Genomic DNA, 13,969 nt, shown 5'->3' with positions numbered 1-13,969 from the left:
CCTGGCACTGATCATCAGAGATTGCCATGCGCCATCTTTACCACAAACAGTGAAGGGACAGGAGGTTTTAAAAACCTTTTAAATGTGTTTTCCCAGTTTTTTTACGATTTGTAAGTAATTCAACTAGTTCCACCTCACATCACTAAATATGTAACTTACGGCATGGAAAGCTCCCTCTACATGAAAGTCACACACAAGTATAGTTATGAGATTAGACTAGTGTACCAGAAAGATAACAAGTTACAGTATAGCCAGTTGAAATCAGGTACTGTAAAAAGAAATATGAAAACAAAATTTTTACTTACTTTGGTATAAGTTTTGATACACTGCGTAATTCTGCAATACTAAAAAAAAAAATTWAATGCTACACGTGTTATTTCGCAGCATCATTCTAACTCTCCTTAATCAGTGAGTAAGAAGTGAATGCTCAGCTCCTGGCCCTGAGGACTCAGGGCTATTTAATAATGTAACTGCTAAAACTCACACGAATGAAACAAGCAATGTAAGAGAGACAACAAAGTATTCAAGGAACTAGTAAATTAAGAAATAGCTATAAGGGACATTCTTGTAGGAAAATGAGATTTAGGGGAAACAGCTTGAAAACAGTGTCAGATAGATAGCAAGGACATCATAATAAATCTATTCTTATTTCTCCAAATAATAAGCACACTGGTACACTCATGCATCCCCATCACAACTAAGACTATGCCAATTAAAAGGTAACCCAATAGCCTGCTCATTAATCATATTCAACAACCTGTGATTGTTCAATTGGATATTGCATTTTACTTTTCAGAAACTAGATAAGAACAAGCCTTTTTACTCCTTAAAAAGAGGGAAGCACTATATTTTAATAGAAATATAACCAACTGGCTGCTGTGCACTAGACAAGAACACACACTAAGAGTTCAAACAGCCAAGCTAGCATTCAGTTGTCTCACCAGGAGGCAAATATTGAAATACTTTTAAGGCTTCTCTGGTGTAGTTGGGTCACTAAAAGACGAGCTGTCTTTTCCACTGAACCATTTCCTCTGAGCTACACCTCACAGCGGTATGTCCTTTTCTTTTCCTCTCAAGGTTGGGGATGAGGTCAATAGAATCTTCAGATCTGACAGTGTCATCGTAAAAGTGGTCACATCTTCTTCTTTGAAAGCCTCTCTTGGCGTTTWAAAACCCAGCACTTTCCTTCCTTTCCAAAAACATAAACAGCAGAGAGTGTTTGTTCTGATTTGGTCTACTAGGTCGTTTTAGTGTGAATAATCTTACAGGGCTGAAACCTAACTTGAGATGCTCACCCTTAACGATCACACATAATCAAAAACTGAGTTTATCGCCAGGATTCAGGGCCATATAATGCAGACTGAGAGTCTGACTCACCACAGGAGGAAGTCTCATCGGACATGTCCCCGCAGTCGTCGTCCCGGTCGCAGCACCAGGCCTGGGGGATACAGCGTCCGTTCCGACAGGAGAACTGGTTGGGCTGACAGGCCTGGGCTGAGAAAGAGAAAGACATGGAAGACAGCAGAGCATTTGTAATTCAATCACATCGGTGTTAAGTTAAAGCCAGACATGTTCAGCCCCCTAATGATCATTCAATCATATGGCATGTCAATGTAAGGCCTGTGGAGCTTAAGTTGATCTCTCCATGACAGATATATCACATATATAAAGTCTGGAGTAAACGAGCAGAGCCCTTAAACGAACCTTTCAGTCACATACATTGACACATTTTGTTGTTTTGGCTCTGTACTCCAGCACTTTGGATTTGAAATGATACAATGACTATGGAGTTAAAGTGCTAACTGTCAGCTTTAATTTGAGGGTATTTTCATCCCTATCGGGTGAACCGTTTAGAAATTACAGCACTTTCTGTACATAGTACCCCCATTTTTGGAGACCAAAGTATTGGGACAAACTCCCTTATACACTACATGACCAACATGATCAAACATATGTGGACACCTGCTCATAGAACATCTCATTCCAAAATCATGGGCATTAATATGGAGTTGGTCCCCCTCTTTGCTGCTATAACAGCCTCCACTCTTTTGGGAAGGCTTTCCACTAGATGTTGGAACATTGCTGCAGGGACTTGCTTCCATTCAGCCACAAGAGCATTAATGAGATCGGGCACGGATGTTGGGCAATTAGGCCTGGCTTGCAGTCGGCGTTACAATTCATCCCAAAGGTGTTAAATTGGGTTGAGGACAGGGCTCTTTGCAGGCCAGTCAAGTTCTTCCACACCGATCTCGACAAAYCATTTCTGTGTGGACCTCAACCTCATTTAACAGGAAAGGGCCTTCCCCAAACTTGCCACAAAGTTGGACGCACAGAATCGTCTAGATGCTGTAGCGTTAAGATTCCCCTTCACTGGAACTAAGGGGCCTAGCCCGAACCATGAAAAACATCCCCAGACCATTATTCCTCCTCCACCAAACTTTACAGTTGGCACTATGCTTTGGGGCAGGTAGCGTTCTCCTGTCATCCACCAAACCCAGATTCTTCAGTAGGCTGCCAGATGGTGAAGTGTGATTCATCACTCGAGAGACCGCGTTTTTGCTCTAGAGTCCAATGGCGGCGAGCTTTACACCACTCCAGCTGACGCTTGGCATTGCGAATGGTGATCTTAGACTTGTGTGCGGCTGCTCGTACATGAAAACTAATTTCATGAAGCTCCCGACGAACAGTTCTTGTGCTGATGTTCCTGCCTCTGGAAGCAACATGGTAGTGAGTGTTGCAACCGAGGATAGCCGATTTTAATGCGCTACGCTTTTCAGCACTTGGCGGTTCGTTCTGTGAGCTGGGCAGAAATTTTACGAACTGAATTGTGGAATCCTATGACGGTGCCACGTAGAAAGTCACTGAGCTCTTCAGTAAGGCTATTCTACTGACAATGTTGGGCTATGGAGATCGCATGGCTGTATGCTCGATTTTATATACCTTTAAGCAATGATGGTGTGGCTGGAATAGCCAAATCCACTAATTTGAAGGGATGTCCACATACTTTTGCATACATAGTGTATGTGTATTAAAATAGTCAAAAGTTTAGTATTTGATCTCATATTCCCAGCACGCAATGATTACATCAAGCTTGTGACAATACAGAAGCTTCATGCAATCAAGCTTGTATTGTGTTTTTGGAGTCACTTTTATTGTAAATGAGAATAGAATGTTTTTATACACTTCTACATTAACATGGGTGCTACCATGATTACAGATAGTCCTGAATGAATTGTGAATAATGATGAATGAGAAAGTTACAGATGCACAAATATCATACTACCAACACATGCTAACCTCTCATCATTACAATAACAGGGGAGGTTAGCATTTTTAGGGGGTATGATATTTGTGCGTCTAACTTTCTCACTGATCATTATTCACAATTCATTCAGGACTATCCGTAGTCATGGTAGCATCCACATTAATGCATTTATTTTATATTTTTCCAGGCAAGTCAGTTCAGAACTAATTCTTATTTTACAGCACCTACCCGGGTCAAACCCTCCCTTAACCCGGACGACACTGGGCCAATTGTGCGCCTGTCCTCTGGTACACCCGATCACGGCCGGTTGTGAAACAGCCCGGGATCGAACCAGGGTCTGTAGTGACACCTCTAGCACTGAGATGCAGTGTCTTAGACCGCTTCACCACTCGGGAGCGAATGTAGAAGTGTTTAGAAACATTCTATTCTTATTTGCAATAAAAGTGACTCTAAAATGACCCAATACATTATTTACCATTCATTTCTACTGGGCACAAAATAATCTGAAACACAACCAAAACAAACAGCAAATGTATCCAACAAGTTTGTAAAGTCACAAGCTTGATGTAATCATTCCATGCTAGGAATATGGGACCAAATACTACACTTTTGACTACTTTAATACACATGTGAATTTGTACCAATACTTTTGTCCCCCAAGGTGAACTATGTACAAAAAGTGCTCTGATTCCTAAACGCTTCACCCGATATGGATGAAATTATCCTCAAATTAAAACTGACTGTCTGCACTTTAACCGCACGCTCATTGTATAATGTCAAATCCAAAGTGCTGGAGTACAAAGCAAAAAATAAAATACATATTGGTCACTGTCCCAATACTTTTGGAGCTCACTGTATACTCAATGTCTGTGAACAGAGACAGACATGCAACGACAGCACAGCACCAGGACAGCACACGGGCAGCGTTCTCTTGGTGGTGCTGTGTGTGTAACATGCATGTCATTCTGATGACAAGGCAACATTTATCACCCATTGATTGATCCTGGAAGGATCACAACTTTTAAGAGGCAAGGCTGGCAACTTGGCTGTTAGGTGTGAAGGGAAAAAAGCCACTATGGTATGGACAGACGTAAGTGATTCTGACAATAACTCGATTGCAGGAAAAGTTACCTTTTGAGAGTGCTAAACTTCTCTGATTCTGAGCTTTCACATGAGATTGATCACACTGACTGTGGCTGCTGGCTTGTATAGTGTCGTAAGACATGACTAGGAATGTTGGACTACCCTGCTATTTGATGCTTTGATGTGCAGAAACCTTTCTGCGGAGGAAGTTGAAGTTGCTAGGGGGTAGAGGTTTGCATTCTTTAACTATACATAGTCCATCTGACTAAGTGAAATGTACCACAGTGTCACGATCGTTGTAATGAGGCAGAGTGGACCAAGGCGCAGCGTGATAGAAAGACATCTTCTTTATTATGAAGACGAAACAAACGAACAAAAACAACAAACAGACGACTGTGAAGCTATTCAAACAAATAGTGCTGACACTAAACACAGACAATTACCCACAATAGCCTAATGCCTATGGCTGCCTTAAATATGGCTCCCAATCAGAGACAATGAAAGACAGCTGTCTCTGATTGAGAACCATTCAGACAACCATAGACTTACCTAGACACCTACACTATACACAACCCCATAACCTCTACAAAACCCCCTATACAATACAACCACCCAAGACGAGACAAATACACACAAACATCCCCCCTGTCACACCCTGACCTAACCAAAATATTACAGAAAACAAAGAATACTAAGGCCAGGGCATGACACACAGCAATGTATTATCATAGCTTAGAAAATGCCAGTGACATATACTACATAACACAATGCAATTGCTGGACTGCAGATCTGAGAAAAAGCTGAGGTATTGTATCAGTTACCTGAACATGTGGTGTTGGACTCATCCTCATTGTTCCCACAGTCATTAGTTCCATCACACAGCCATCTCTTAGGGATGCAGCGATTACTGAGGCACTTGAACTGGTCTATGGGACAACTGTGGTTGGCTGAAATACACAGACAGAGACACTCATATCATCTTAGCACCATTTCATGTTTTAAAAATGTCCTAGTTGAGCTGCTTTGTGGGATGGAATTTGCCTGGTAAAGGACTTACAAACCTGACATTTACCGTTTCTGACTTGAAGAGTTCAGTACAAATGACAGACAGCAATGCGAAGCAGGAATTTGGGTCAGAATGTCTCAAATCTTGTTAGATAGAAGGCATGCAGACATTCCAGCAGGGCAGATAATAGATTTTGCAAATCTGATCATTCTGGCAGAAGATTACATTATAGTATTTTTCATAGTGAGAAATGAGTCAGCACCCAAGCGTCTAACATGCTGTTTATCTTATTGATTCACTCAACAGCCAATTCTCTTCTGAGGCAAATAGATGGGGAAGAAAGGAGAGGAGTGGGCAGTATTCACCAGCTTTGAATCATACAGTATCAATGACGTGTAGCGAGATAAAAGTTGATAGCAAGAAAAGATCAACTTATGCAACGTTGCATGGTAAGTGGTGTGTGTGAATGTTTGTGTGTGTATGTGTGCGTGTGTGTGCGGGACAGAGACAACAGACAGATAAATACACACAGCAGTTATGGGGCTCCTCGTCACTTCCATCCAGACAGTCATCATCTCCGTCACACTTCCATGACGCACGGATACAGCGATGGTTACGACACTGAAACTCATCGCTCTTACAGAGCTGTGGCTCCACCCCCCCTGATGACACTTAATTAACAGACATAACAGAGAAAATGACTTTAATAACAGAAACAGACTTGAGCCAAATTAAACCACAGTGGAATTAATTCCATTGAAAAGTCAAGCATACAAAATAATCACAAAATATTTGTGAGAGAAAACCATGTTCATTTCTTAGCTTGTCTACAGTGCAATTGTACTACTCTGGCTAATTCACTTCATGGTTCTACTGTACCTAAGCAGGTGACATTGTTCTTCTCCAGTAGCTGGTTGTCAGCACAGGCACACACTCGGCCCCCTGGGATAGAGAGGCAGAGGGTACCGCATCCCCCATAATTCACTCTGCATGCATTGTCACCTGGAATTACAGAGTAGTACCATTATTTACCGGAAATCATATTCTTCTAAAGCATTATTATTGTATTTTGTCATGTTTCTCTTTTGATGTTCCGTCTGTCGTCGTCTCGCTCTACGAACAACAAGGTCAATGTGAACTGTGAAGAAACACACATAAAATATATCTTTAATACAAAAGCCATTTCCTGTTTGAGAAGGATGTGCCAGGTGGGTGCCACATCATCTATAACCACACGTCAAATGAATTATTGGGGACATTGTGGAGAGTAGCCATTTGACATTTTTATTCTTTCAGGAAAATAATTTGTCTTTTAGGACAAAGCCAACTGTTCTCAAGAGAGAAGAAACTGTCTTTGTGTGAAGAAACTGTCACTTATAAAGTTGAGGCATGGAGTCCATTGTTGGTTTTGTTTAGTGTAAGGTCCAAAGGCAATGCCTGAGCCAATGAGATAAAGGTTTCTGTTTTGTGAGAGCCAATCAGTAATACTCAGAGGACAGCAGGGCCAATTAATCTCTTTGGTGACATGACTTTTGGAGGAATGGCCAGCGAAATTCTTCTTTCCCCCATGCTGAGAATTAGAACTCATACTGCCAGTTATATTCTCCCTCACTCTTTCTCTGCATCACATCATTACATACTTGGCATACCACACTCCTACACCACTCTAACAAACTGTATTATTTTGATGTGAAACAAAATAAATTATTACACAAATGAAAAACCCACAAGCAGTGAATCATCTCAAAATGCCTCTTATCTTAATCCATTGATTACCAAGCAGATAATTAGTGTTGGTACTTTCTCTATTTCTGAGAGGAGATGACAKTAATCACGCTTCCCCTTGCTCCACACGTACACAGTCGGAACACTAAACAGTGATTCACCGACGCTTCGGCAGGATAACAAGGGTTCTACCTGCTGTGAGCAGGGCTGGCCCGCCTATTAGGCAGGCGGCAGATTGGAGTGGGCGGCATTTTCCGAGCTCAACTGACCAAGACGCACCTCCAACAACACATAAAACCTCACATAACTTTTCCCAAAAACAATTACAATTTCTCTCACCCAGTGGTACAGAATATAGGCTATTTAGGTGAGAGCTGATGCCGCCCCGTGATAAACAGTGCCCACTTTGTCAAAGGCAGGAGCACAAAATATTTCGCTTGTCCAGTGCACCTCTCCAGGGTGCTGTTGGAGACACACCGCTGCGGCGCTCTACCAACGTTCCGTAAAAAACTATCTAGCTTATGGTAGAAAGAGTATGTGCCATTTTCTGTAGCCTATAGGCTAGAGATCAAATTTATGAAATTGTCACATTTTACATCATACACGTTTCGCCGAYCAAATAGACTAACCTAAATGGCGCCTAACCTAAATGGCGCCCAATCAAATAAAAAAGGAGCTTCGATGTGAATATGACATTATAATATTATATATATATTATAATATTGAGTTGCCGATTAAAGTAATGCAATTTAGTCAAAGCTAGCTATTATGAACARTGGATAAGTATTGTTGTGATTTTTTTGTCTGTGCAAATAGGAAAAATCTTTTCATATTCATATCAGTATTTACTGTCTGCCTGTTATCTTTAATATGTTTCATATCATTATTCAGTACATGTAATTTTACAGGCATTATGTAAGGGATAATAATAATTTGCCGCCTGCTATAGACCACCCTCTGGCCCCAGCTGTGCTCTGGACACCATATGTGAACTGATTGCCCCCCATCTATCTTCAGAGCTCATGCTGCTAGGTGACCTAAACAGGGACATGCTTAACACCCCAGCCATCCTACAATCTAAGCTTGATGCCCTCAATCTCACACAAATTATCAATGAACCTACCAGGTACCACCCCAAAGCCGTAAACACGGGCACCCTCATAGATATCATCCTAACCAACTTGCCCTCCAAATACACCTCTGCTGTTTTCAACCAATATCTCAGCGATCACTGCCTCATTGCCTGCATCCGTAATGGGTCAGCGGTCAAACGACCTCCACTCATCACCGTCAAACGCTCCCTGAAACACTTCAGCGACCAGGCCATTCTAATCTAACTGGCCCGGGTATCCTGGAAGGATATTGACCTCATCCCGTCCCAATATACACATGCAGTTAGAAAAGCCAAGGCTAGCTTTTTCAAGCAGAAATTTGATTCCTGCAACACAAACTCAAAAAAGTTCTGGGACACTGTAAAGTCCATGGAGAATAAGAGTACCTCCTACCAGCTACCCACTGCACTGAGGATAGGAAACTCTGTCACTGATAAATCGTCTATAATTGAGAATTTCAATATGCATTTTTCTACGGCTGGCCATGCTTTCCACCTGGCTACCCCTACCCCGGTCAACAGCACTGCACCCCCCACAGCAATATGCCCAAGCCTTCCCCATTTCTCCTTCTCCCAAATCCAGTCAGCTGATGTTCTGAAAGAGCTGCAAAATCTGGACCCCTACAAATCAGCCGGGCTAGACAATCTGGACCCTTTTTTTCTAAAATTATCTGACGAAAATGTTGCAACCYCTATTACTAGCCTGTTCAACCTCTCTTTCGTGTCATCAGAGATTCCCAAAGATTGGAAAGTAGCTGCGGTCATCCCCCTCTTCAAAGGGGGGGACACTCTTGACCCAAACTGCTACAGACCTATATCTATCCTACCCTACCTTTCTAAGGTCTTCGAAAGCCAAGTCAACAAACAGATTACCGACCATTTCSAAACCCACCGCACCTTCTCCGCTATGCAATCTGGTTTCAGAGCTGGTCATGGGTGCACCTCAGCCACGCTCAAGGTCCTAAACGATATCTTAACCGCCATCGATAAGAAACAATACTGTGCAGCCGTTTTCACTGACCTGGCCAAGGCTTTCGACTCTGTCAGTCACCACATCCTCATCGGCAGACTCAATAGCCTTGGTTTCTCAAATGATTGCCTGGTTCACCAACTACTTCTCAGATAGAGTTCAGTGTGTCAAATTGGAGGGCCTGTTGTCCGGGCCTCTGGCAGTCTCTATGGGGGTGCCACAGGGTTCAATTCTTGGGCCGACTCTCTTCTCTGTATACATCAATGATGTCGCTCTTGCTGCTGGTGAKTCTCTGATCCACCACTATGCAGACGACATCATTCTGTATACTTCTGGCCCTTCTTTGGACACTGTGTTAACAACCCTCCAGATGAGCTTCAATGCCATACATTGAAGCTCTCCTTCCGTGGCCTCCAACTGCTCTTAAATATAAGTCAAACTAAATGCATGCTCTTCAACCGATCGCTGCCTGCACCTGCCCGCCCGGTTCTGACTTAGAATATGTGGACTACAAATACCTAGGTGTCTGGTTAGACTGTAAACTCTCCTTCCTGACTCACATCAAACATCTCCAATCCAAAGTTAAATCTAGAATTGGCTTCCTATTTCGCAACAAAGCATCCTTCACTCATGCTGCCAAACATACCCTCGTAAAACTGACCATCCTACCGATCCTCGACTTCGGCGATGTCATTTACAAAATAGCCTCCAATACCATACTCAATAAATTGGATGCAGTCTATCACAGTGCCATCCGTTTTGTTACCAAAGCCCCATCTACTACCCACCACTGCGACTTGTACGCTCTCGTTGGCTGGCCCTCGCTTCATACTCGTCGCCAAACCCACTGGCTCCAGGTCATCTACAAGACCCTGCTAGGTAAAGTCCCCCTTATCTCAGCTCGCTGGTCACCATAGCAGCACCCACCTGTAGCACGCGCTCCAGCAGGTATATCTCTCTGGTCACCCCCAAAGCCAATTCCTCCTTTGGCCGCCTCTCCTTCCAGTTGTCTGCTGCCAATGACTGGAACGAACTACAAAAATCTCTGAAACTGGAAACACTTATCTCTTTCACTAGCTTTAAGCACCAGCTGTCAGAGCAGCTCACAGATTACTGCACCTGTACATAGCCCATCTATAATTTAGCCCAAACAACTACCTCTTCCCCTACTGTATTTATTTATTTTGCTCCTTTGCACCCCATTATTTCTATTTCTACTTTGCACATTCTTCCACTGCAAATCTACCATTCCAGTGTTTTACTTGCTATATTGTATTTACCTCGCCACCATGGCCTTTTTTTGCCTTTACTTCCCTTATCTCACCTCATTTGCTCACATTGTATATAGACTTATTTTTCTACTGTATTATTGACTTTATGTTTGTTTTACTCCATGTGTAACTCTGTGATGTTGTTTGTGTCGAACTGCTTTGCTTTATCATGGCCAGGTCGCAATTGTAAATGAGAACTTGTTCTCAACTTGCCTACCTGGTTAAATAAAGGTGAAATAATAATAATAATCAACGTCAACAAGAGGCTATGCGTTCTATGGAAAATAATGAACGACGTGGAAGGTGTCTGCGCTAGCGGAGTGGAACTAACCTTCCACGGAGGTGCGTTATTTTCGAGAATGCATAGGGCCCGAGTTGATTATCGCTATACCATGGCTATAATTTAACACATTTGCCACTGGAAATGTGTTCATTTGCAAGTAGAAATATGTTCAACATCCACTGAAGTAGCTAGCAAGATTACTAGATAGCTACAGTTGTTTTCTTGGTAACCAAACAAACAGACTTGCCAGTTTGGCTAACTAGCTTGCTATTTCGAAAATCTAATTCAACAATGCCCATAATGTTTTCAATTCAACTTTTGCGTTCAAAAGCAGCTCAAACATAGAACATGTAAGAATGAACTATAGCTATTGAATTCTACCGTGCTGATATACTGTGCATTATAGGGAAATAATGCACACTCTAGAATTCCCTTCAAGCCAATCAGAAATGACTATTTAACAACGCCATGGTATAATTAAGCATTAAGGCCCGAGGAGGTGTGGTATAYGGCCAATATACCACGGCTAAGGGCTGTTCTTAAGCACAACCCAACACAGAGTGCCTGGAAACAGCCCTTAGCTGTGGTATATTGGCCATATACCACAAATCTCTGAGGTGCCTTATTGCTATTATAAGCTGGTTCCCAAAGTAGTTTGAGCAGTAAAAATAATTGTTTAGTCTTACCCTTGGTATACGGTCTGATATACCATGGCTGTCAGAYAATCAGAATTCTGGGCTCAAACCACCCAGTTTATAAGAAAAATAAACAGTAAACACATTAATTTACATGTATTTGAAAATTCATATTTTGACAAATGTATCATATTTTATTCATATTTCATATCAGTCCTCATTTAACTAGGCTTGTCTTCCATTATCAGTAACTGAAGCAGACATTCATGTTAATTAATGCATATATTTCTTTATGATTTCAAAAGTCTATGCAAATTCCAATACAAAATTAGTTTACCCTAATTGGGCAACTCAACCAGCCRGTTGAGATGAGATGTTTGTGATGGGTTGTCTATTACATTTAAATGTATGCAAATAAAGACAATTCATTTATGCCTATATTAAGGCTAAATACACATATTTTTCTGAAAAATACTTTACATTATATTTATTTCTTGGTGTGCCAGATAAAGGGATAAATGTTCTATGTTGCAATATTCAGTTAGCTCCTCTTTCATATATTAAATGGTGAAATAAATAATTATTGTGATGTAACGCTTACTTCATTGAGAATGTATAATATGTGCAGTTGAAATTCAGCCATATAATCAATTCCCAAAAAATACATATTTTCAGTGTTTGTAAATTACGTCATTTCAACTTTCATTCAGAACCGAACATTATCCTGAATAAGTCTGGAAAATATGTATTTTCAACCAAAGACGTTAAAATCTGGTACATTTTTGTTCTTAAGGAAAGTTGGAAGTTTCAACATCCGGAAAATAAGTATTTTCACTTTTCAGAACCTAAAATGAGCCTAACTTCAAAATCTGGAAAATAAGTATTTTAGACTATTCTAGTTTTGTGGGGGTATAGGAGGGTGGTAATTTTTTTGTCTCACCTAGGTCGGCAGAACGGCCAGGACCGGACCTGGCTGTGAGACCCTACAGTTCTGCACCATCAACCAAGTGCATCATGCATCTCTCTCCTCTTCTATCTATGAATCTACCCACAACAGGAACATATCATCATCCACCACACAGACAGCAGGCAGCACTATGTTGAGTCAGTCTTTCATTTCCATAGAGTAGAATTCAAAGTAAAATTGCTGCCATTGTCAATTTATGCAACATCTTACGCAAGCCATGATATGTCACTCCTACGATAGACTATACTGTTTTCATTATGCTAACAGCTACAGAATCTTCAGAAAGTATTTATAGCCCTTGACTTCTTCCACATTTTTGATGTGTTATAGGCTGAATTTAAAATGGATTACATTTAGTTTTTTTTTTGTCATTGGCCTACACAAAAAGCCCATAATGTCAAAGTAGACTTGTGTTTTTCAAAAATGTTACCAATGAATTAATAATGAAAAGCTGAAATGTCTTGAGTCAGTAAGTCACCCCTTTGTTATGGCAAGACTGAATAAATTCAGGAGCAAAAATTTGCTTAAAACCTTGTGAGTTCCAAATTATCTCTAACGGGCGCCCATTACGAGCGTGATGTCAGAATGCATTCACTGTTCCAAAATGTGATTGTTACGTAACAGAACAGTTAACTCACACTGCCTGCTAATTATCTATAGGCTATGTTTCAACTTGTCAATTTCAAATTATTTTCTAAAAAGTTTTATTTTCTAACAACAGTTCCGCCTCATAAATTCACATAGAATTAGCCCATTTTACTGTSGTGGACAATGTAAGTTTAAGGCGTTACTGAGCTTCTCAATTTGAGAGAGCCCAAGCACAATCGTTAAACTCCCTGGCACATTTTCCAGATTGCGCTCGCATTGCCTTTACTACTAATAATAACTTTGGACATGCGTGCCTTACTATCAAAGTAAGTGCCTAATTACGTTATCATTATAATTGTCTGTTTATGTGACTTGTTAGAAGGAAACTAGGCGTATGTCTCACGTCACTAATTCACATGAACGGCATTTGAACGTAACCATTTGTTTATCAAAATGTGTTTTTTGACAGAAATGCCTTCTTGAACATGTGAACATTCATATGCCTTAATAACAAACTTGTATTCCATCCACAAATACGAATAAAATGGTTAAATTACAAGCCTAGTTGGTTTTTATTGCTAGTTAAAGCATACTGTTAGTTAGCTAGCAAACTTTAGCTTACTGGCTCACTAGCTAACGTTACGTGTATTATCTGTGTAGTAATATTATTCGAATCAGAATCCATTTGCATTGCTAGTTATAGCCTAATGTTAGCTAGATAACATTGAACCTAGTTTGTCTGCTACCTGCAGATTCATGTACAGCTATGACAATATTTGTGTTGTTAGTAGTATGAGTGGGATCATGCCGGTTCATTGTTTAGCTAGCTACATGTCTAAACAAAAGACTCCACTTCGGCCGTATTATTACATGACCCATCAAATTAGCCAGGTGCGTCTGGGGGTGATTACGGCCATCTATTGTGTTTCATGAACATATGTACATGTCTAGACAATAGTGACCCATCCAATTAGCTAGATGTGGCTGGGAGGTGACCTATCCACTTAGCTAGATGTGTCTGGGGGTGACCTATCCACTTAGCTAGATGTGTCTGGGGGTGACCTA

At 41.1% G+C, this 13,969-nt stretch overlaps 1 protein-coding gene across 1 annotated transcript in view; it reads right to left on the bottom strand.

Annotated features, from left to right (window-relative positions):
- Positions 1-13,969, bottom strand: part of lrp1bb (low density lipoprotein receptor-related protein 1Bb) — a 393,420-nt gene that overhangs the window by 203,666 nt on the left and 175,785 nt on the right. Inside the window, exons 15-18 of the mRNA XM_070446279.1 lie at positions 6,234-6,356; positions 5,885-6,025; positions 5,170-5,295; positions 1,378-1,494 (exon numbers count right to left, since the gene is read on the bottom strand). Of these exons, the coding sequence (XP_070302380.1) occupies positions 1,378-1,494; positions 5,170-5,295; positions 5,885-6,025; positions 6,234-6,356 (507 nt within the window). The remainder of the gene's footprint in view (positions 1-1,377; positions 1,495-5,169; positions 5,296-5,884; positions 6,026-6,233; positions 6,357-13,969) is intronic.

The sequence above is a fragment of the Salvelinus sp. IW2-2015 genome, linkage group LG2 (genome assembly GCF_002910315.2).
Source record: "Salvelinus sp. IW2-2015 linkage group LG2, ASM291031v2, whole genome shotgun sequence".
Classification (NCBI taxonomy): Eukaryota; Metazoa; Chordata; class Actinopteri; order Salmoniformes; family Salmonidae; genus Salvelinus; species Salvelinus sp. IW2-2015.
The sequence above is the reverse complement of the archived record's forward strand: the minus strand, read 5'-3'. Positions and strand labels throughout refer to the sequence as shown.